This window comes from Passer domesticus, chromosome 4, assembly GCF_036417665.1.
Source record: "Passer domesticus isolate bPasDom1 chromosome 4, bPasDom1.hap1, whole genome shotgun sequence".
In the NCBI taxonomy this organism is placed as follows: domain Eukaryota; kingdom Metazoa; phylum Chordata; class Aves; order Passeriformes; family Passeridae; genus Passer; species Passer domesticus.
The window spans coordinates 56,623,563-56,646,863 of NC_087477.1; the positions used below are offsets into that span (position 1 = coordinate 56,623,563).

General features: G+C 37.4%; 2 protein-coding genes across 7 annotated transcripts in view; one reads left to right on the forward strand and one right to left on the reverse strand.

Annotated features, from left to right (window-relative positions):
- Positions 1-10,563, reverse strand: part of PAICS (phosphoribosylaminoimidazole carboxylase and phosphoribosylaminoimidazolesuccinocarboxamide synthase) — a 39,985-nt gene extending 29,422 nt beyond the window's left edge. For 2 of the 3 annotated variants that reach the window (XM_064418083.1, XM_064418081.1), the window contains exons 1-4: positions 10,176-10,563; positions 5,637-5,723; positions 3,085-3,564; positions 1,979-2,068 (exon numbers count right to left, since the gene is read on the reverse strand). In XM_064418083.1, coding sequence (XP_064274153.1) covers positions 1,979-2,068; positions 3,085-3,564; positions 5,637-5,723; positions 10,176-10,563 — 1,045 coding nt within the window. The remainder of the gene's footprint in view (positions 1-1,978; positions 2,069-3,084; positions 3,565-5,636; positions 5,724-10,175) is intronic. The other variant, XM_064418082.1, reaches the window with a different exon arrangement.
- Positions 1-22,996, forward strand: part of PPAT (phosphoribosyl pyrophosphate amidotransferase) — a 42,189-nt gene extending 19,193 nt beyond the window's left edge. Inside the window, exons 1-11 of one of the 4 annotated variants that reach the window (XM_064418087.1) lie at positions 10,585-10,717; positions 12,852-12,918; positions 13,707-13,913; positions 14,473-14,585; positions 14,698-14,843; positions 16,061-16,133; positions 17,428-17,579; positions 18,778-18,905; positions 19,213-19,434; positions 20,183-20,303; positions 21,578-22,996. In XM_064418087.1, the coding sequence (XP_064274157.1) occupies positions 13,710-13,913; positions 14,473-14,585; positions 14,698-14,843; positions 16,061-16,133; positions 17,428-17,579; positions 18,778-18,905; positions 19,213-19,434; positions 20,183-20,303; positions 21,578-21,747 (1,329 nt within the window). In that variant the 5' untranslated portion in view covers positions 10,585-10,717; positions 12,852-12,918; positions 13,707-13,709 and the 3' untranslated portion in view covers positions 21,748-22,996. Of the gene's footprint in view, positions 1-10,584; positions 10,718-10,791; positions 10,884-11,064; positions 11,182-12,851; positions 12,919-13,706; positions 13,914-14,472; positions 14,586-14,697; positions 14,844-16,060; positions 16,134-17,427; positions 17,580-18,777; positions 18,906-19,212; positions 19,435-20,182; positions 20,304-21,577 lie in introns of those variants that run through there. The other 3 variants (XM_064418086.1, XM_064418088.1, XM_064418085.1) reach the window with 3 other exon arrangements.
- The last annotated feature ends 305 nt before the right edge of the window (positions 22,997-23,301 follow it).

A 23,301-nucleotide genomic window follows, 5' to 3' on the forward strand; every position in this document is an offset into this window, starting at 1 on the left:
ACATGAGTTTAACAGAATTTCTAAATTCTCATTTATGCCAAACTGGGGTTTTCTACAGATTTTTTTTTTCAAGGCACACAAATAACTATAAATTTAATAATTCCATGCCTGTTGAGAAATACTTTTCTAAAAAAGTTCTGTTGAATATGCAGGAGCTTTTAAAATAAGTTACATCCTAAATGCCAATGATTGTGAGACATTACTCATATCAAACAACCAATGTAATGTATCAGTGCCTTTTCACTATTTATCAGCGTGTATATTTATGAGTACAGAGCTACATACAATCTCTTTACGTACCAGTTTCTCACTTCAGAATTACTTGGACTGTCTAGGAAATGCATGTACCACAATTAGAGAACAAAGGGTGTCTACAATACTTTAACATAAAAAGTCTGCATCTTTTCTCTGCTTTATGCAATACTTAGTTATGTCACTATTAGTATAATGAAACACTAGGTGTATTTTACCACCTGTAAAAAAATAATTTGAGTGTGTATTGTTTGTTTAGGAATGAGAGAAAACTGAACTTGTTTGTAGGTTTTGCCTTGGAGTGTGGTTTTGATTTTTTCCCCACAGACATTTGTAAAATAGTCTTAAGAGTGGAGAGGCTGAGCCACAGACACTTTTGAACCACTCGCTATTTTAATTTTTCCCCACAAATCATACTGCATTTAAAATTACCCAGAAACAAAGAAACTATGAAATTAAAATACACATATTTGAGAAGGGAGATGGTAACCAAGGTAAACTACAGATATATTTACACCTACACTCATCTTAAATGACACAAATTTGTACTTAGAACTTCACTAGAAATATTCATTTAACTTAATTTTAAATACCTTGTTTGCAAGGGTGCAGTCCAAGAAGTTACAATATTATGTGGCACCAGGTGGTTGAAGACTGCCAGATGACAGTTAAGGAGCACTGCTGAATCATTGCATTACTACAGTGTCTTACTACTGTCCATGTGTATGTAGTAATTTTACTTGTCAATGGGAAGAAATTGAATTAAATACATTTTTTAAGCAGTCTTAACTGGATTCCAGAAAATGCTGTTTATTTCTTTCATATTTGTCTCTCTGAAAATGAGGTCTCTATAGGCAATGCACTTTTCATGACAACCTGTTTTTCTCCACGGAATGTGTCAAGTGCCCATGGTAAGTGGGTAAAAGGTCGCTTTTCTTTTTTATTTGTTAGCAAATTTAAATTTAATAATGTAATTGCTATTGAATATAAAAAACATATTTAATTTAATTTAATTTGATATTAAAATCTTTCAAGTTCACATTAGACCATTTTAAATTCTGTAAGACTACTCCTTAATGCTTAATTTAGACCATGTTCTGCCTCACACTACTGAAAGAGAACATGAGGTGCTCTGTTGTGGACAATAAAACCTGTCAGCCTGAGAGACTTTTATGTGTCTCCATCTGAATGTTAAACTTCTGCTTCCCCTGAAATTTGTTTTCAGATGTAAACCATAAAATTTCTTTGTAAAGAGCAGAGCATATGACCTTCATATTCAGTGAGACTCCTTAATGAAGTTTTCATCCCCTGACATAAGCATTTACACAATTATATCCTGATCACGTAGTGTGAAAAAGAGATGCTCTATTAGTTCATGCCCAGGAGACTGAACAATCCTAATCCTTGGGAATAACATAGTTTAAGTAAATGTACATGCAGTAGGACATTGTACTCAACTTGCTTAAACCAGTCGTTTCTTCTCTACATTCTGCGTCACAAGTCTTTGAAATGATTACTTACTGGACTGATTTTATCTAATTTAGCAGGACATTGTAAATGTGTACGTAAGTAGGTGATTGTTATCTCTAGGACATTATCTCTTGCTTTTAGGTTTTTTAGGTCTCTGAATTTTCTATTTGTAATTACAATTTGGGGTTATTTTAGAAATTAATTTTAATTTACTAAATTTAGGTATTTATATAAAATAGAAGACTTTTCAGATTACCTGAATCAGAAACTTTCTTTATATCTGCAACCTGTAGGTCTTCTGATGTATTACTAACAGAGTCCTCTTCACCTGTGTCTCCAGGCATTTCTGTGTAAATAATGCTAAATTAATTATGGCACTGAATTTCTGTACTTTGTAAGAACAGCTGTGGTGTATCAAATTAAAAAGTCCATCCAGCCACAGATATTCTTTACCTCAGCAGACAAAGTAAATGCATTAGCAAAATGTCTAGAAATGGCAACTGAAGAGTGAATCATCCCCCAAAATGTTCTCACAGTTTTCAGCCAGACTGTCTTGTGTAATTTTTTTTTTTACTTCTCCTATTACTTTACTAACTTCTAGTCTTATATTTGGCTAACACATTATCATCCCCTCACCTCAACAAAAAGTTTAATGTTTAATTCTGTTGTTAAACAACAAGCATGTTTCTGGTTGTACATACCAATAAAAATGTTTTAACTCTTGGGTAGGGTAGGCTCATCAGTCTACTCTAATTCTGCATTGATCACCCATTACCACTGTCAATAACCACCCACAACCAAAGGCAGGCTCTGCCACATTCTTAGTGCTGTTCCTTTTGCTATTTTCACCTTTCCTTTTGCTATTGTCTTACTAGTTTGGGAGTCTTGCTCCAAAGGCAAATCAAACTGAACTATTTGGGACCATAAGAGAAAGACAATTTTTTTTTAACCAATATCTGTTATTACAGATTTCTTTTGCTTAATGTCTTAATTTTTCCAGTAATGTAGCCTATATCTAGTCCATTTCTGTTATCTAAACTGGAAACAGTCTCTTCTGACATGATTCTGACTGGAATTGTCTCTCTGTATCATTTCATCCTATGTCTTCATCTTTTTTTTCTCTTTTTGCTTCTTAGTTCTATTAAAAAAGTACAAGGAAATCACTCAATCTGAAACCTTATAACCTGAACTTTATAACAAAATACAAAACTACTGGGCAGAACAGTAAATTTCTATTCAGTGTATTTCCAAACCAGCCAATCGGTTAATCTCTCTGTTTGTGCTTTTTGAGTTTTTTTAAGGTCTCTCTAGTGCTGGAAAACTAAAAATTTTAAATGATATATGGGTAGTTGAAGTACTTACCTACGGAATCCTTTTCTGATTTTGCTTCTGTCCATTCTGGAGGCCTCTCACTTTCATCATTATCTGATTTACTTGCTTGTTCCATTGTGCAGTGCCCCAGAATAGCATCCAGTTCATTAAAAAATTTCATACTTTTAGTTGTACTCCCTGAGTCTTGGGCACTTTTTACACTCTTGTATTCATGTTTCAGATTTTTATATTTTGTCCTGCACTGCTTCCAGTCCCTGTCAATTCCAAACTTTTGCAGTCTAGCAGCAACCTGTTCAAATATTCTTTTATTTCTCACTGTCCCCTCCAGTTGTTGCTGGATATTTTTGTCTGACCATATGCGTATCAAAGCTCTGACTTCATTAACAGTCCAGTGTTTTCCTCCTTCATTTGCTACTGTAGGAATGAAAGCCGGTGGTTTGGAAGCCTCTACTGCTGATGCTGGATTACCTGCATTGTGTGGGGGAGGGGAGAGACACAGATATTTGTTACCTGCATTGGGTGGTTGGGGTGGGGAAAGGACAGAGAGAATGGGAATGAAGGACACTGTTAGAAGACGGAGCAGGGTGACATTAAAATCAAGTGATTCATTATTAATTTGTCCACATTTTTGTTAATTCTGATATAATTTTTGCTTTCAGTTGAAGACATATACTAAGATAGCACATGTACATTTAATTAATCTAAGAGGAGCATTCCTGTCTTCTGTCCTAATACACTGAATTTTTACCTGTAAGACCTTTGGGTACAACTGATGAGCTGCTTTGTCCTTCAGACATTAGAGAGGAGAAGAGAACTGTTGGGAAGGTGGGATGTGCTGCATGAGCACAATGATAAATTGGCCCCAAGTCACTGACACTAGCATCAAGACCTAACTTTCTGCATTCATGCCATACTTTCGTTTTTACACACATGGAGAGATTTAACCTGGGTAAAGATCTAAAGAATTTGATCCTTTTTTCTTAATGAAGCACCCCACCTGTGGAGAGCAGAGGAATGGAGACTTTTGTTTAGGTAAAACATTTGTGTGCTAGAACCCAGTTGTCATGGCACAGAACCTGCACCTTTCTGAGAGCAGGTCAATCAGAAATATTTGGGGTTTTTTAGTGAAAATCAGTGTGAGTTGTCTTACTGTGAAAAACTAAGATATTTTTCCATTTTCTCTGGTCTACAACTTTATTTTTTAACATTATGAGGTAAAAGTTGCCCCCCACGGAATAACTTAAAACACTGAAATATTATATATTTTAGTTTTTTAATGTTTCCTTCTTTCTCTTTATGAATTTGCTTTAAGACTTTGTTTTGGTTACAAGATTCGTTTGGAAAGGAATTTCTCATGCATTTTCTAAAGCTTTGCAAAAATAACTATACTCAAATAAACAAACCCATAATCAGTTCCAGGGCATGACCAAATAAAGCAGCATGAAAATGCATAGTAACTAACCGGTTTTTACAGTCATACCACAGTGATAAATGCCTTTGTTAGTGTCTTTTTCTGGAAGAGCAAACCAGATTATGGGGGTTTGATCCTTAATAGCCACTGAGATATGTGTGATGGCCACAGTATCACCCTTGATTGTGCACAGAGCTTCAGTGCAGCATATTTGTAATAACCTGTCTGGGGACAAACTTGTCCTAGATAAAGCCATTCTTTTCTAGTCTCCATAATTCATTCTAGTTGTCAATAAGTTGCTCTAACAGATAGCATTTTTTTTTCCTTATAGTCCTGGGTTAACCAGGACTGCAGCAGCCAGCTCATAGGCCACATAGTTGAGAATGGTAATTTTCAGGTGGCACATCAATTATGCTTTCTCCATTTCTTCCTGAGGGAGTGAAAGAAAATGCTGATTTACTGGTGAATCAAACCGTAGGAACTGTCACAGATGATAACTGCCAACCTCAGATAGGCCAGAGAGGAAAGGCCTAGGAAGATGGCAAGAAGAGAGGATGAAGAATGCAGGGAGGCGCTCCCTACACTCCCCAGTCAAAGCCATAGAGCACGGGGACATCTGGGAGAAATAAAGTTTCTTTACTCTTTGCATAAACCAGTATTTCTCACTAGTCAGTTCATTTCCAACTGAGCTCACTTTTGGTTGTAGATATTACTTCAAATGAGTTCTGGTGACTTGGTATATTGCTCGCTTATTCGGCTGTGTGTAGAGTGGGAAATGGTGGGTTTGTTTGTTTCTCATTCCATTTAAAAAACATACTGATTCAAAATATCCTTCCTGCAAGTACTGCTTTGAAACAAAGTTGTTACGGTCAGTGCAAAAATTTTCCTAATATCTTAAAAGCATTTTAGTCCTAATTTGTTTTTTAAAAAATGTTTAAACAGGATATACATTATTTTTTTTAATCTGAAAGATGCATTTATGCTAGATTTAATCTTTTTCTAAACTTCCTCAAACCTGAGAAATCTGCTGAAATAAAAACAAAATATTAGGCATTATAGATACAAAGGGGTCAACATTTTTCTTTCAGTGGGTTCTGAGATAGGTAGGGAAGTGCTCTGACACCCATGCTGCTTCTCTAGTTTTTGATCTCTCTGTACCATCATACTATACCTAGTTGAACTGGTCTGGCATGAGATATAAAAAGTAGTGGATCTCCTGGAGCATCCTCATCATCTTCTAAAGAAACTGGTATTTCACCTGGGAAGGAAAGAGGTTTTAGATGAAAAATAGGTATGGATTAAATTAGCAGTTTAAATGTCCATACAGCATGAGAAGATCTTTAACTTGGAAATCTTGACACTTAATTTGTAGTTAAATTAAATTTTAAATTAATTTAGCTGTCCCTGTAAGGGGAACATGAGTTATAGGAGGCAAATCATTTTATGTCTTGTATATGAAGCCTGTTTGAAATGCTTTTAAAAATTCTGGTTGAAACTGACTTGATTCTAGTGACTTGTATGCTCTTATGACTCAGTATTCAGTATAAATAATGATGTAAAGTAAGAGACATACAAATAAAGGCAAACTTTTCACACAGATCCACAAAATCACAAATCCATTTACGTAAGAAAAATAAATTCCTAGAAGAGTATGAAGAAAATCAGGATGTTCTGTAAAGAGCTCTGGAAATCAATGGAATTCATTAATAGTATGGGGAGGGAACCCATATTCATTGTCACTTGACAACAGGCATATTTGTAGCTGACAGGATTAAGTCTAGCTTTTTCCAACACAGCCTTTCTACATTTGTGTAAAAGGGAACATTATAGCAATTGCTATGTAAGTATAAAAAGCAGCATATGTACGTCAGGTTCAGAACCAGCTAGATTTTCACAGAGTACAGACTTGTAAGTTGTCCTGTGGTAATGTGCTGTTTTCCACATACCATGTTGACAGGAGGTTTGAAATGTTGCTTCCTGGTATGGGAGCTGAGCTTCTGTGAGCTCCAGCCAGGCAGGGCACCCAGATCAAAGCTCACAGCTCTGCGGTAGTTCGTCACGGGGAGCAGTAATGAGGTGCAGTTAGGATGCAATCTCCTACCCCTGACGTCTGAAAACTGCGTTTGAAACCATTATCTTCAATCCTTCTGGCTTTCAGCAAGGCTTACTGTGACTCATAGATGCAGTGGCCTGATCTCTGACTGCCTGGCTTCCCTGGCAGGAGATGCTGCTCATGCTTCCACCTCTAGTGACAGGACTGGCATTTCAACTGCCTAAGACCAGCAAAGCAAACCAGGGAGAGGAGAATAAATTATCTGCTGGAAGGCTTCTGAGTGTATGCCATAGGCACTAGCATGTGCAAGGTTAATTACATTGTTATATTAAAAGAGAAACTTCTTTTATTTTTAGTAAGAACAGTTACAAAAAGATATTACTATATCAGAAAACCTACTCAATAAAATCATTGTACACTTGTTTAAAAGAACACAATATAAAATACCGTCAATGACACGTGGAAAAGTGCAGACATGGAAAACCATGTGTAACCACTTTATTGTCAGCATTCCTGAAAGATCTTCCTGCATTTTAGTAGCTGAGTTTTCTGCCAGTCATTGCTGATGCATTTCTGCTCAGCGATAATCTTTCTGCATTTGCTGAGGTAAAGTGAAGGTCAAGCAAGGTGACCACTGTCTTAATATTTAAACATAAAGAAAGAAATATAAAAACTGTAAACAACTTAAATTGCTACACAAGTATGTTTTAAATAATGTATTTAGTTTATTAATCTTTGACTTAACTTGATTAACAAAATGGGAAGGTCATTCATTTGAACTGTAATGAAAGATACCATTTTTCATAGCGCACCATCACTTCACGTAGATTTTTTTGGTTGTTGATTAGTGCAATAATACACAAACTATACTTGAAGAGAAGTGAATGTTTTGACTTGTATCTTTTTAATGATTATTTAAGTTAAAACTCTGCCTCTGAAATGTGTTTTGGGAGGGCAGAATGAATGTCTCTGCTTACATTTCTGCATGTGCTTATGCTTTTCATGAACAAGCTGGGAACTGGTATGTGCTGCTACCAGGTTTGTCTTGAGACACCCCTCTCAGATTTGATTAAGATTTTCAGTAAGAATTTCTTTAAGTACACTTTCAAAAGAAAACTGATTCTACCATGTATGAAAAATCCTCAGGGGAACACTTGAAATACCATTCAGTCCTGTAAAAAAAAATAGTCTCTTCTCTTCCCTTCCTGTTGCTCCCCCTTCCCAGCAATCTCCCAGTACCTGAGATAATGTAAAGACATGCTTTGCATCTTTACATTAAGCATGCATAAGAATATTGAGCCTGAGGCTAAGCAGAATGGTAAATATATGGTGAATTATTTCGGAATTATAATTTATGCTTTTTAAAAAGACAAATCAGTATAGCAACCAATTTCTTAAAATAAAATGAGATGTTCATGGTGGGCATGTATTATTAGTCACAGATTTTAGTTTGCTGATTTTTTGTTCTTGCTACCCAAGCCATAAGCCTAGACACCCTTGATTCCTCCAGCCCCCTCAAAATTAGATGTCTGCCTCTTTTAAAAGAAGTGAGAGGGACCATTTTTCTCTCCTCTCCTGTAACACACTGTGGCTGAAAGGGAGAAGCCCTCAAGGGGTCCTGCGGTTGCTGCTGGGGCAGGAATGGGGGCTGCCTTGGCCTATGCCAGGAGTTGCCTTTCCCTCTGTGGGGGCAACACTGGCAGCTCTGTCCCTGCAGAGGGACTTGAGAGCATCAGCTGCAGAGCCACTGATGCCAGTTTTGCCTTTACAAATGTTCTTCAAAGTACTGGCCTGGGCAGGCATTGGACTCTGTCTGCAGGTGGAATAGGACTAGGCCTGTAGTACAGTGTTAATTGCTTGACTTGCATTCTTAAATAAGAAAGTTGATGATCTCACAGCTGTTCCCTCAGCCCCTTGTGGTGGATGCATGCATGCATTCTGCATAGCTGCAGGACACATTTCTATCTTAGTGTGCTTTGGTTGTGGCTCGGTTGTGGTTGTTGCAAAAATCTTTGCATTTGAATTTTTGCATTAATGTTGCATTATTACAGTTAGCTGCATTTTATTTTTGTTTATCCGTAAAACTTGTTTGCTTTTATTTTTCTGGAGATAGTAACAGAAGTGCTTGTGTAATCAAGAGATATATTTAATTATACCAGCTTTAAAACCTGATTGTCCTAGTGCTTCAAAACAAGGCATGTCTCACCCAGGGGTAATTATTTTTATAGATATTGTAGTTTAGGATTCAAAGTTGAAATTAACTTTTGCTGATGTAAATTTGCTAGAGGTCTAAAGCACATGAGAATTAGGTGCAAACTACATCAAAACACAGAGGATAATCTAATGGCAGATCCTCAGATGTAGGACACTATCCTGATTTCATGTAGTCTTCAAAGTGTATCAGCTTGTATTAGCCTCAGTTCTCTAAGTTTAAATTTAAAAATGAATTGCAATTCACAGTGCACAGAGCATATTACAGTATTATAAAATTGCCATTTTAATTTGAAGTGATTTTGACAGAGTAGAGGCTTTCTGATAGTGATGACAAATTAAGGTCAAGCTTTTTGTTAAGGTAAACAGTGACAATGAAAAATGGCAATTTCTTTTCCTCAGATCTGTAAAACAGCATTGTAGAGGGAGATGTTGAATGGTACAAGGACAAACTCAATGTCCAGCTTTTTTAATGCCTTTGACAATGACTCCTGGCAATAATGTTGAGTTTCTTGTTTTCTTAAAAAATATTCACAAAATTAATATAAATTGCTATATTCCATGGGAACAAATTAAGCTTTTAATTTCTCTTTTTAGTCCTCTTATTTTGGTACTTATAACTATCATTAGGGCTTGTGCTTCAGTGACATTTCGGATGTGACAAGGAGATTTGAGTGATGTCAAACAGCAGATTGACCCTAATGAAATGTTAATCAGAGCTTAAATGCATATGCAGAGAAGGTTGAATAAAACAAGAGATGCAAATAATTTAGTAAAACCCACTTCAAAATAAAGGCAGCTGTATTCACTTGGTCTGCTGCAAAACAGTCTGATAAATACAATAATTTTTACTTTCACTGCTAAACTAGAGTTTTAATGAGAGATTATTACGCATGTGCTTTTTCAATGTTAAACTGCTTAGACCTTAAGTCATCACACCTAAATATCAAGCTGATATATATATATGAGAAATTAGAATAAAAATCCTAAATTTCACTTGTATCACAACAAATAACGATTTTTACAACACCCTGACAGTTTCAACCTTTTATTTTCTTTTTCATTACGTTTACATCTGAATTGGAGCTCTGCAAATCTTCCAAAGTACTATGAATGACAGGCAAAGAGAAAGAAAGCAGCTTATTTTAGTTCAGCATTTCCACCCCGTGCAGGAGCCTGGACACTATCAAGTACTCAGCGAGGCTGCAATAGAGGCAGTTAGTGTAATTTTGCTGGAATTACGCTGTATTTACAGACTTCGACACTGGTGGGTGCTAACATTTTATTCCCCTGCGCGAGGCGTGCATCCAGTCACTTCTAACAGCGCTGAGCGCTGCCGGGGCTGAGCAGCCTCCGCTCCAGCGCCAGCAAAGTCAGGCTTCGGTTCTGTTCCCTTTGGGTTTTAAGCAACGAGAGAAAAATAGAAGCAAAAATATTTTTTTTTACCTTGCGTGCTGTCTGTTGTGGGGCTTGTGTTCAGCTGCGTCTCAGTCGCAGAACACCTGCCGTTTTCTTCTGCTGCTAATTGTGTGACAGGCTCATATCGCAATATGGCATCCAGATCATGGAAAAACTTCATGGTTTTAGTGACATCCCCAGAGTTGTGGGCATATTTAACCGTTCTGTATTCGTACTTCAGGTTTTTGTACTTTGCACGGCACTGTTTCCAGTCCCTGCACACTCCCAACTCCTGTAACCTTTTAGCAATGTAGATAAATATTCCTTTATTCCTCAGGGTGCCGTGCAGTTGCTTTCTGATATTTTTTTCTGACCAGACGCTTAACAAGGCTTTAACCTCCTCCTCAGTCCAATGCTTCCCTGCTCCACTCTCCATGTTGAAAGTGACCTGGAAATGATTCACTATTTCTAGCCAAGATTTTGTTTCCTAGGAAACCAGACGGCTGGTTGTCAGTAAGCTCCGCCGAGATGAAAGGATCTAGTTTTACTGGCTCAAGCTGCCTGAGGGGAGTAACTTGAGACGCTGCCAAGTAAGCAGGCTCGGCGCTGGAGCCGCGCGAGGGAAGCGGCTCCGCCGGCGGGGAGGGGAAGTCTCGGCCGGGCCGGGCCGGGGCTGGGCCGAGCCGGGGCTGACCGCTGTGACTCTCCTTCGGGAGTCAGTGGGGGCACCAGGGTGTGAGAAGAGAGGCAAAAAGAGTATGTTTCGTTCCTTTAAAAAAAAAAAAAAAAATCCCAAACCCAGCAAAACAAAGCAACGTCACACACACACACACCCCTTGTGGCCTGGGCTCTGCCGGGAGGCCCCGGGCAGCCGCTGCTCCCGAGGGGCCGCGGGACCGAGCCTTCCCCACCAGGGTCGCGTTTAGGGTCGTGCTGCCCTGCATCTTCACATCTCCGTGCGCTCTTTGCCTCTGAACTGCGGGCCGTAGAGACACGTTTTATATATTGGCGATGTTTTAATAAAAGCTGGCATACTTCAAGTCTGGCTCCGCTGGTAAAGTGGTGCAAGCATTGTGGTAGTGACACTGAGATCCCATGCCTTTTGTCGGTGCTAAGTGAAAGATGTAATCCAATGCCTTGACCAGGGCCTTCCTTGGGGTGTCTGCTTCTCTCTTCCTAGTGATTGAGTTACTATTTAAAGCGACCATGACAGTATTAAAATGGAAACTTCCTGTAATATTAACATTGCAATTATAAGTTGCTGAATGCAGTGCATCAACCCTTAAATCTTACTACCAGTCTTTCTGTTTATAGACAGTAAATGGCTTGAAGAGCGTCCTCATCTCTGATTATTTTCTTTGAAGAACTGTGTCACTAACAGGGTACATTTGTTCAGATAGGTGGGAAGTTTGGTTTGTTTTGCTTTCGGTAAGCAAGCGTTCTTCAAAATTTTTGCTTTACATCCACCTGGGACTAGTAACAAATAAAGGGATTTTATGAACTGAAGAAAATTGGTATCTAGCATGTCAGTTGTAGATTAGCATCCATTCTATTGATTTTTGTGCCCAATTCTATTGTTGCTTGTAATAAATAATTCCAGTGACTTCAACTGAGTTAAACCAGTCCAGTGCACAAATAGGACGTTAATCGTCTTTCCCTTTTTAAGAAAAATATCTTTCCCATTCAGACATTATTGTATATGAGAGAGGGCAGGAGCTCACCCATCCACCAGTTCTGATGAGTATTACAGGCACAGGCAGGCACATAGCAGCAGTTTTGTTGTATGCCACAGTGCCTTATTTCAGGAAGTCTTTTAAAGGGAGATGGAGCAGCCTGCATTGTTATTCACAAAAAAAAATAAAATCCAGTCTGCAAAGCAGACCTTTTCAATGGATAAGGACTGGATTACAAACTGTGGACAAGTGTACAGTGTTCTGCCTGCCTTGGGCAGGGCAGCATCAGGGGATCTGGGGTACACTCAGGGGACCCAGCAGGGGAAGGGCTGGGGAGGACAGGCAGCAGGACAGGGAAAACACATGTATTTCAGCTGAATCAGCTCTTCTGCTCAACAAAGCACTACTGCCAGCCCGAGGCTGGTGTACTTAAGAGAAGTACTTCCATTTGCAGTGACACTTGGACTTGTTTTGCCTGAGTTCAGAAGCTGAGATGCCCAGCATTAAGTTTATGGATTCAGATGCTTTCATCGGAGGGTCTGTGTAGCTTTTAGAGGTGTAAATGCTAGCTTGTCTGTGTAAGTGGAAAAATGCAAAAGCATAGGTGGTCAGTGGAAAAGACAATCCATTCCCCTAAGTAACACCATCAGTTTTTAATAACATCTGACAATCTAAAGCAGAAATAGAATGGCATTATAGGACCTAGTACTATCGCTTAGACCATTATGCCTCTAAAAATGGCTTTTCTGATTAAGCAGCTGTTTTTACTTTGTGCCTGTACTGAAATTGAAATCCATTAAAAGTCTGAGCCAGTACTTATTAGTGGGAAGATTTCCACTGAATTTAGTGGACTTAGGCACAGACCTTATGACTGTCTTGAAATAAAGCATAACACATGCAAGAAACCTGCAATTAACACAGCAATTACAAGTCTGTAAAATAAAACAACAAATTAAAATTCCATTAAAAATGCATATCCATTGCATTTTTGAAATGTTAAAGTGTTTTGTAATCATGTCAGTGCTTTATGTTAATTTTATTTTGTCCATAGGGGCCAGGAGAGTGCTGGAATTGTGACAAGTGATGGCGAGTCATCCCAGGCATTCAAAGTGCACAAGGTAAAACGCAAATAAATGTTTTGTATTCTTCAGAATACAATGTTTTTGTCTTCCTAAGTTAGAGCAAAAGTAACATGCTTGATGGGCTGTTTTGATTTTGTCAGTTATCTGTCTTGAGTGTATGCTTAAAACAAACTTGCCAGCTGTTGTCCTGATAGGTGTTTCTGTGCATACAGTGGCAGATACACAGAAGTTACCCAGAGCACGCTAACGATGTCACAAAAACTTATTACCAAAGTCACCCTGCACCTCGAGGAGGTGTTAACTCTGCAGATTTGGAAGAGCATTGATGCTCTTTTTGATCTTAAAAGGGGAAAAAATGCTGTTACAGACTATGCACAAGGAGATGGATGAGTAAATCTTACACTAGTGAGACTTGAGGAAGTGGCAATTACTTTACCCAGAGGTAGCAATAAATAGAATCTAAGAGAGAATGGAGGCCCGAGAAGGTCACACACACTTTCTGGAGCTGAGAGAATCACAGGGGTTGTTACAAGGCACATAATGACCACGGCCTTAAAAGTATCTATTTTTAGTCAGGGAATAGATTGTTCCATGAAAATCCTCAGCACAAAAATGTAGATTGCTTTATTTAAAAACAGGACTAAAGGGCTGTAATACTGTGACCTACTCAGCTTCTTTCTTTCCCATATCTTTCAGATTATTTGCCTTTTTCTTAAAGTTCCATTAATACTACTGTATCAGCATTAAGCAGAAGAAGAACTTACAAAGTCACCAGGAAAATAAAACCAACAGAACATTTTTTTTTCTTTTTTTTTCTTCCAAAGGGAATGGGTCTTATAAACCATGTCTTCAGTGCAGACAGCCTGAAGAAGCTGTACCCTTCAAACCTTGGTATTGGGCACACAAGATACTCCACCTCAGGAATTTCTGAGCTTCAGAACTGCCAGCCTTTTGTTGTAGAGACTCTTCATGGGAAGATCGCTGTGGCACACAATGGGGAGCTAACAAATGCTGCACGACTCAGAAGGAAGGTTAGTACCTCCTTTGGGGGCTCTGGCATTGTTTCTTTCCGAGTGTGAGGCAGAAGTGAGCAATATGGCTGCTGTGACTTTTGCTTAGTACCAGATTGTTTTGGGTTATGAAAGTGCTCCCTAATCAAAATGACTCGTTTTGGGGGCGAAAAATCCTGTGAAGTGGATTCTGCCTTGACATCTCTTTCTAGATCTGTTATAGGCAATTTCATATTTCTCTTTTATATTTTAACTCCCTTCCTAGAGCATGCACAAAGCTAATTAAATCACCCAAACATGAATTTATGCCCTGAATATTGGTGGCATTACTTTTGGTTGCATGTAGAGCAAAGGAATGAGATGAAAAGAAAAATGTGGTGTTACTGTAGAAGATTGTCTGACCTCATTTTACATAGTTGTTTTGTTGGAAGAAACTTGGCATTATTATGCTGTAATCACCTGAAGCACTGCAAAACATTTGTTCTTTGCACCAAGGTGTTAAGTTCAAATCTGAGCAGTGTGACATGAGATATATATATTTTTTTAATGCTGGTAACACTTTTGGCTTGTGTCTTAAAAGCTTATGCGGCACGGTGTGGGACTGTCAACCAGTTCTGACAGTGAACTGATCACCCAGCTGCTGGCTTTCACACCTCCGCTGGAAAACGACGACACGGCCGACTGGGTGGCAAGGTGAGGAGCACGGGCTGCACACGCAACCCCAGCCACTGCACCTCAATGTGCAGCTGTAAATGCACAGCTGTTCGTGTGGCTCACAGTTATGTTCACCTATGTCTCGTTCCAGAATAAAAAACCTAATGAAGGAAACTCCAACGTCATATTCATTGCTAATTATGCATAAAGACATAATCTATGCAGTACGTGATCCGTATGGGAATCGCCCGCTCTGCATTGGTCGCCTTATTCCAGTAGGGGACATGAATGGAAAAGGTAAACCATATATACATATATGTATGAATCTCCATATGCATAGTGTGTGCTTGAAAACACTGACATAAGTAACTAAAGCTACACTTACTGAGGTGTAAGTAGGAATATGTGATGTAAAAATCAGTTTTGAAAAATAAAAAAGTTGGTAAGAAAAAAAAACATCTATAGGAAGCGTGCAAAATTCCATTCCCAGATAGAGGGAATCTTAGTGGCCTAATGATAGCCACAATTAGGCTTCCCAACTGTAATACAGTTTAAATAATTGCCATTGCTTAAACAAAAAAGCAATGATTAATAGAAACACAGAAGGATTGAGGTTGGAAGGGAGCTCTGAAGCCTGTGGGTCCAAATCCCTGCTCAAGCCAGGCCACTTAAAACCAGTTTCTCAGGACAATGTCTAGAAACGAGCCTGGTTTCTTCCTTTGTTCTTCTATAGTAAGGCGGGCAAAAAGTGCTGGATTACTTGCAATGTATCTCTGAATTCCAAGCAGCCCAATCACATATAGTGATTGGACCATTACGCAAGCAGTTTATGGGAAAAATTCCTTGTGTTCCTGTTCAGCCTGCAAATCAACAATTTTCTCCACTTGTCATATATATCAACAAAATATCTTCACTTGTTGCAAACTAAAATAATTCAAAGGCAAAGCAGTAAATTCTTCCGTATCATTAGAAAACGAAGTAATTTTAACCACAAGAAAAATTTTTAAAGCATATAGACATTCCTACCCTATGTGACACAATTATATCTTTCCTATAGTTGACTCTCAAAACTCACTGGAATTCAGTTCAGCATCCATTGTAATCAAAGGCATTCATTAACCTTTTTAGCCTAGAAAAAGTAAGGATTTTCTTGTGTGAACAAAAGTAATTATGTCTATCTAAAGTCACTGAACTAGAATTTGAAAAGTTTGAAATACTGCAGGGATAACAAAGATAGTTACCTGAAGTTTTTCTCTTCATGCGCTGTGAATACAATGCTGTTACTCCACTTCTGCCTAGAACAGGTTTATGATTTTTTTTGTGGATGTGGTTGGGATTTTTTTAAATAATGGAAAGGTGGAAACAGTGGAATGCTATACATTTTAATTAGAAATTACTATAGTCTTTAATTGCACACTTGGAAACCATAGCAAGCCAGATACTGAAGCAAAAATGTGATTTGGGGGGTCATGGTAGCAAAAATTGGGGACTCTAACTGAGATCTTTTACTTCAGGAAAAGATAACACTGAAACAGAAGGATGGGTTGTTTCTTCTGAATCCTGCAGCTTTTTATCTATTGGTGCTGAGTAAGTGGCCTGATTCTTACTTTATCTGAAAACTCTTCTTTAGACAGTGATTAAACATTAAATCCCAAGTTGCCAAATATCATAATTATAACAACATGAAGGTTTAGTTTGCTGTGGAGGATGTTTTTGCCAGTCCTGGTTTTTGCCAGTTTTTTTTTTCTCAAGCAGATGATTGCAAAAAAAGAATTATATGTGCAGAAAGTAACAGTAAAGACAACTACTATCACAAAGCAAATGCATCTTACTTGTTGCATTATACCTGATTACCCATATAATTCATTTTACCATCATTTTCAGCAGCATAGTTGCATTACAAAATAATTCTTCACCTATGGAAAAGTTATACTGGTAGTTTACAGGCTAGAATAACCTCAGTTGCAGCATATGCTGTTTGATAGCTGGCCTCCTTGTTAGAAAAAAAAGTAACTGGTTTCTGAAACTTTGTAATTTCTGTTAAGAAAAGCTCACTATGTAGGACAATCAGCTGAATCCTGTGTGTTTTCAGTAAAGCAATTTTGTCTAAACTTATTGAGTAGCTAGTACTGCTTGCTACTGCTAGTTTCTGACCAGTGAATAAACACAGATTTGCTCACCTCAGATTTGTATCTCCAGAATATTTCAGTATTTTGGGATAGATTTAGATGTTAGAATGGCCACCTGAGGACTAACTAAAGAATACAGAAAAATATTTGATATGGTTAAACACTTAAACATAATATACTTAAACTATTCCATACTTAAATAATTATTCCATACTTCTGCAGACTTAAGAAATAGAAGGTACACTTCTAGTCAGCTTTATGTCATTTGGGGTAGCTATATGTCATCTGTATATGAATACTTCTCTAGATTTGGTTTATGAGGCAGTATTATTTTGGATACCACCTCTGTTCTTGATTATATTTCTTATATTGCACTGTAAGGTTTGTTAGCTTTCATAGAAAAGTTCTCTAGTATTGATGCAGGACTATATTTAAAAAATATATTCAATCTCAATTAAGCCTGTACACTATGTCTCACACACAGGACAAGTACCATAATTCCCTGGTACCAAGTTTAGCATTTTTACTTAGTTTATTGTTTTTGGATATTAATTCAGACTTTAGTTTTAGTAAGGGTCAGTTGTCTTAGCATGTTAATCTTAAAATGCGTCAGGTTAAATCCTAAGATAGAAGCAAGTTGTCATGTTAGGATGTTCAGAAACATTTCTCCCCATCAGTTGACTCTTGTTTGTAATTCAGAATTACCATTCAGCTTGAGGACATTTCTAACTTCTCTGTGTTTCTTCTTCAAGGTACTATCGGGAGGTCCTTCCTGGGGAGATTGTGAAAATATCCAGACATGATGTCCAGACACTGGATGTTGTACGAAGATCTGAAGGAGATCCCTCAGCATTCTGCATCTTTGAATACGTTTATTTTGCAAGACCAGACAGTATTTTTGAAGGTACAAAAATGTTACATACAGAGCTCTTCCCTAAATAGTGTAAGATGTTATCCTGGAGCACAGTGACCCGTGATCATAGTAGAAAACCACTGGATATAAGCTTACAGAGCACAGCTGGGACAGAATGGGCTAGCAAAGATTTTGAGATAAAACTCATCAGGAGGAGCATGTAACATCACCCTCCTGTTTCTGGATGTGGGTACAGCCTCAGATAGGCTGCCTGCATACTCCTGTGGGAGGGGTGAAAAGGACCACAAACATGATTAAGGTAGATGAAATATCTTTTAAAAGTGAAATACTGAAGAAAGGAACTTTATTGGTTCTTAGGAAACATTTTAAAAACTAGACTGGTGAAATAGGATTTAGAAAATAATTTTATTTTGATATTTTTCTTTGCAATAAGTGTCATTTCAGGAAGATGCTTGTAATTTAACTTGTAAATCTATGCATTATCTAAGTACTTGGCATTGTCAGTGTAATGCTTTTATTATTATTTCAATAAAAGCTCTCAAAATACTAGCCATGATTCTCATATCTGGCAAACAACCTCTTCATTGCTTTCTAGGGACAAGCTATCCATTGATCCAGTACAATTCCCACCCTTATAAAGCCAGTTTCACCCCAAATTCCTTTTCTTTCACAATCACCTTACCCTTCAGTATCCTTACTTCTCACATTCCTTGGTACTGCTGCTGTAGCTTTTGCTATGCCTCATCTCATCACAATACTTCCAGTTCCCTCCCACGTTGCAAGTTTCTTAGGACCTTAAAAACTTTTGAGTCCCCTTATGTCCTTACTAAATTCAGGGTGGATTTTGCCAACTGATTCAAAGTCAGTAAGTGGACAGAAGCAGGCAGAAGGATTACATAAATTTTGTCTGTTGGAAAAAGCAGTCTAAAAATAGAATGTGTATGTTATGAACAGGCAGGCATAATTTCTGTTTCTTCCTGCAGATAGATTTTGTAACACCCACAGGACGTTTACTTAGTTACCCAATTAGGGCAAATTGGATTTTAGTTCTCCATATAGCGATACAAATGTGAATGTTAGACTGTGACCTTATGCAAGTGATTGCTTATTAGTTCTGCAACTTTTCTGACTGACTTCTATGCCTTCAAGTTGACACAGAAATTCATATAGAAAACTGAGAGGAAGTGTGAATCATGCATACGAAGAAAAAACTTCTTTCTATTCTTAGGTCAGATGGTATATTCAGTCCGCAAAAGATGTGGGCAGCAGCTTGCTATTGAAGCACCTGTGGAAGCAGACCTGGTCAGCACTGTTCCAGAGTCTGCAACCCCAGCAGCTCTTGGTTATGCTCAAAAGGTAAATGTTACTTTGTTCTTTTTTTTTCCCCCAAGCATTTTTATACACATCTCTTTTTGTAATGGACTATAATGATGTTGGCTGTTAAGAGTTGCATATTGATAAAGATCTGTATCTTCAGTATGTAGGCTACTCCTGTTGAGTCCCCTGCCTTATTTTTTCTGTCATTATTCCTCTATATTAAGGTATTAAAACATTTTTTGGTTACTATGAAGTCATACTAAGTTCTATGGTCACTTTAAAAACCAGTACCTGAGACTAACAAGTCCTTCTATATTCATTCTGTTTAATTGTCTCCTGTTTGCAGTGTGGGCTACCGTATGTGGAAGTACTCTGTAAAAATCGATACGTAGGGAGAACATTTATCCAGCCAAATATGAGGTTACGGCAGCTTGGTGTTGCAAAGAAGTTTGGTGTTCTGTCTGATAATTTTAAAGGCAAACGAGTTGTTATCATTGATGATTCAATTGTGAGAGGCAATACCATTTCACCCATAATAAAACTACTGAGAGAATCAGGAGCCAAAGAGGTAAGTTAATTTTAAGTCAGTACAATGTAGATGTAAATGGAAGTTGATGGGAGGTTAAAGCACAGGGGTTGACTTCATTTTACCGTGCATTGTTTCTTCATTTAAAAGGGCAAATGTGGAAAAAAACAATGGCTAGTGTGTGTTTAGTGGTAAGATAGGTCAAGAAGGTTCTTTTCTATGAGTGTGACTTTTGGGTGATTGGGGTGACAGGAATAGGTCTCTGCTTACAAAGCACTATCTGGCAAATAAAAAAAGAATTGAATACAAATCAGTTAAGATCAGAAAGTCAAGTATTCCTGATATGTGACCTGTGGAAGTGCAAAGAGTACAACCATATACTGCTGTAAATATCACATCTCTTAAGTCACCGGAGCACCATTTTTTAAATTGATAAAGATATCAAAAAACAGTGTGCAAGTCAGTCACTGGAGCAAAATTGTCCTGTAAAATGTTTGATTTTGTAAGCTGAAACTTGTTTATCAAGAAGTGAACACCATAGAAGAGGAGTAAAATCAGGATGGAACCTTCTAAGAACATTAGGAAATACTGTAAAAAAAAAAGTTCTAAAACTGTCTTACCTTCTCCTGCTGTGTTGGCATCTGATAAAAACATTATCTTACTTTTAACCCTTCAATGATTTCTGTGCCATGCTGTGTTTTGTTAATTATCACTGTGCAGAATTGAGACTTTGCTATTATCTGCTGACCATCAACTTATATCAGCCTGTTTTGAAACTATTCTTATTCAGGTGCACATCCGTGTAGCTTCACCTCCTATAAAATTTCCTTGTTACATGGGAATAAACATTCCAACTAAAGAAGAGCTCATTGCCAACAGACCTGAATTTCGTGATCTTGCAAACTATATAGGTAAATGCTACTTTCTTTTTTTCTCCCTCTTGTTAGAGTTGTCAACTGTGTTGTATAATGTATTTCAAAATAAAGCAGAACATACCAAGGCACCAGACAAAACTAACTAAAGAATGGTAAGGTTGGTAAGCTAGGTTTCTACATTATGAATACTCTAAGGATCAAACCAATTCAGCTACATACTTTTTTTTTTAACATAGTTAGGGATCTGTATTGGTCAAAACAATAGAAACTATTAGAATAATAGCATTAGCTTAAGTTGCAAATAAAGTATGACAACAAAGCTTTCCAATACTTAAAGCTCCTTCTGAGAAACTTGACAAAAAGAAGCTATTGCAGTCAAAATACCAGGAAGAAAATAAGCAGTGAAAATCTGTCCTATAATGAAAAGTGGATGTAGTTTCACTTGCATGAGATATTCATAAAAATACATTTAGAATTTGTAAACACCCACTGAATTTTCTACAAATTGACATTTATGTAAATAATTTTAACTGCATTATATATTTCACTTTGAAAGAAATTTTTGACTTTGACATTTTGACATTTTCACTTTGAAACCAATCAAAGAATGTTAAAAACCTTCTGAAATTTTGAGTTGTGTTTGCAGCAGAACAAAAGAAAGATTGACAGTTTTATGTTCCACTGTAAACTCTGATTTCCTGTGTTAAATACTTACTTTCAGTGTCTAATACTGTGATGGAATCTTTTTCCCCAAATTATTGTGAAGGTGTATGGAAATATTTCAAGTTTGTACTTGTTTTTAAGTATTATTCACCACATGAGTGTAAAGGATAGAAAACTAATATGAAAAGGCAATCAAACATTCCTACTGCTAGAAAATTTGCATTAATTGCATAATGATTTTTTTTAACATTATGGTCTTCCCCTCCTCCAGGTCCCAGAGAGGCTTGGTAGTCCTTGGTGCTCAGATTTGGGAAGCACTAGCCACACACACATCTACTTCCAGACCTGAACTAAGGTTAACTCTGGGAGACCACAGGGAGCTCAGGGACTCTTAGTACACACTCTGGACTTTGGTTCTGTGTTAGCAGTTATATGTCACGTATTTGTTCCCAACAGAACCTTCTGTCTAGATTTCAGTGAGTCTGCTCCTTGCACAAAGCATTTCAGAAGGGCAAGACATAGGACAACCTTAAAATTTTTCAGTCATTCTCTTTCACAGACTATATGATAATATGACTGCATTTTCAAAGAGCATTGCATTTGGTACAATACTGCAGCTTTAACTGATGATCCTTTATTTCCTCTAGGAGCAGACAGTGTTGTCTATCTTTCTGTGGAAGGGTTGGTATCATCTGTGCAAGAAAGCATCAAAGCAAGACAAGACAACAACCCCAAAACCCACAAGTCATTTATTGGAAAGATTGGTCATTGCACAGCGTGTCTCACTGGAGACTATCCTGTTGAGCTAGAATGGTGAACTTTTAGTGGATGGATGTCATTCATATGTTGTTGAATGTACCTTTTTCAATGATGCCTTCTTGCTAAATAGCCTTCTTGCATTTAGGTCAAACAGAAGCCTTATGACAGTTAACTAATTACTGTTACTAAAACACATCTTTAAGTAAAGACGTACAGAAAGTCCAATATGCTGATGAAAACAATGTAAGTAGATTAAAATATAAAATCATATCGTTTTGATGCACATTTGTGCCTTCTATTTTCTCACAAAATGCTATAAAAACCAAAGGTTTTTTAATTATGTAGAAGTCCCAAAGTTTGTTGTTTTGGTCTTTCCCTAAAAGCTCCCCCATTAGACTTGTTCACAAAGCACAAATTGTGTGATGATGTAATTTCAAATTATCAAAGTCTTAGTGCAAAAGTATCTGAAGTTTGCTTTTCTCCTTAAGAAAAATACCAGATTCTGAAGACTGAAGTTGCTTCCTCAGCAGGTGTTGCTTAGGCTTTTTAAGAATAGAAGTATGGAACGTCTGCATAAAGCCTTTTTTAGTTGAGGCCTTTGTAACAGATCCTATGCATATGATGTCTAACATGATTTTTTAAAATGAAGACTCAGGGAAATGCTCAGCCAAAAAGCTCTCTAGTTTTGTAACTTTAAAATTCTGTTTCAAAGTCATGTAATTACATTATCTTTGTGTGCTTCTATCAATTGCCAATATAGTGTGGAAGAACTAAAAATACTTGGCATTGCCATTCTTTTTTTCTCTTTTAAGCCTTGTTTTCTCTGGGATAAGCCTGACAATTTCTGAAGTGTACTTTTCATTTGTCAACATCTAAAGTAAGCTAAAAAAATCCGAACTTTCCATACTTAACAGTAAAAATGATGTATCAAATGAAGATCATGAGTTATTTTGGTTATAGTCTTATTTTACTACATTACTGCTGTTAGAATAAATGTAATGTTTAAAAAAATGCAAGTGTTCTGAAGAACCATTAGCTGTTGAATGCGTTGTGTTCAGCTGGCCACAATTACAGTTACTGGTATACAGGAAGATCACTTGGACAATGAACCACTAGCTGGAAATGGAAAAGCACCTTTTCATAACTATTGTAAATTTCCGCACAATTTTAAAAATAGTTTGTATACCTCAGTCTTTCTCACCGAATACCAGCTACTTAATTTTAGATTTTCTATTGAATATTGTGTATTTTGGCCTTATAATTGTTTGTGACACTGTTTAAAAATAAATAGAAAAGTTTAAAAGCTTCTTCCTTCCCCATCATTTTCCATATAGTTGAGAATTACAAGATTGCTGATTTAATTCAAAAGGGAGTTCAATGTGGGATTTGTAGCAATTGTGCCTCATTGACAATCACAACACAAAAGTCCTAGTTTGAAAAAGCATGTAAATACACATGCTTTAATGAAGTCAGGACTGTGACTTGTGCAGTGGAATCAGAACCCACTTGCAGCCAAACCTGTGGGAGAACCTCGATGTGATGAGCATGGGGCTTCATCAGCACCCAGATCTGCATATTGGGGGATGTATGTGGTTCTCTTCTAATTAGCAAG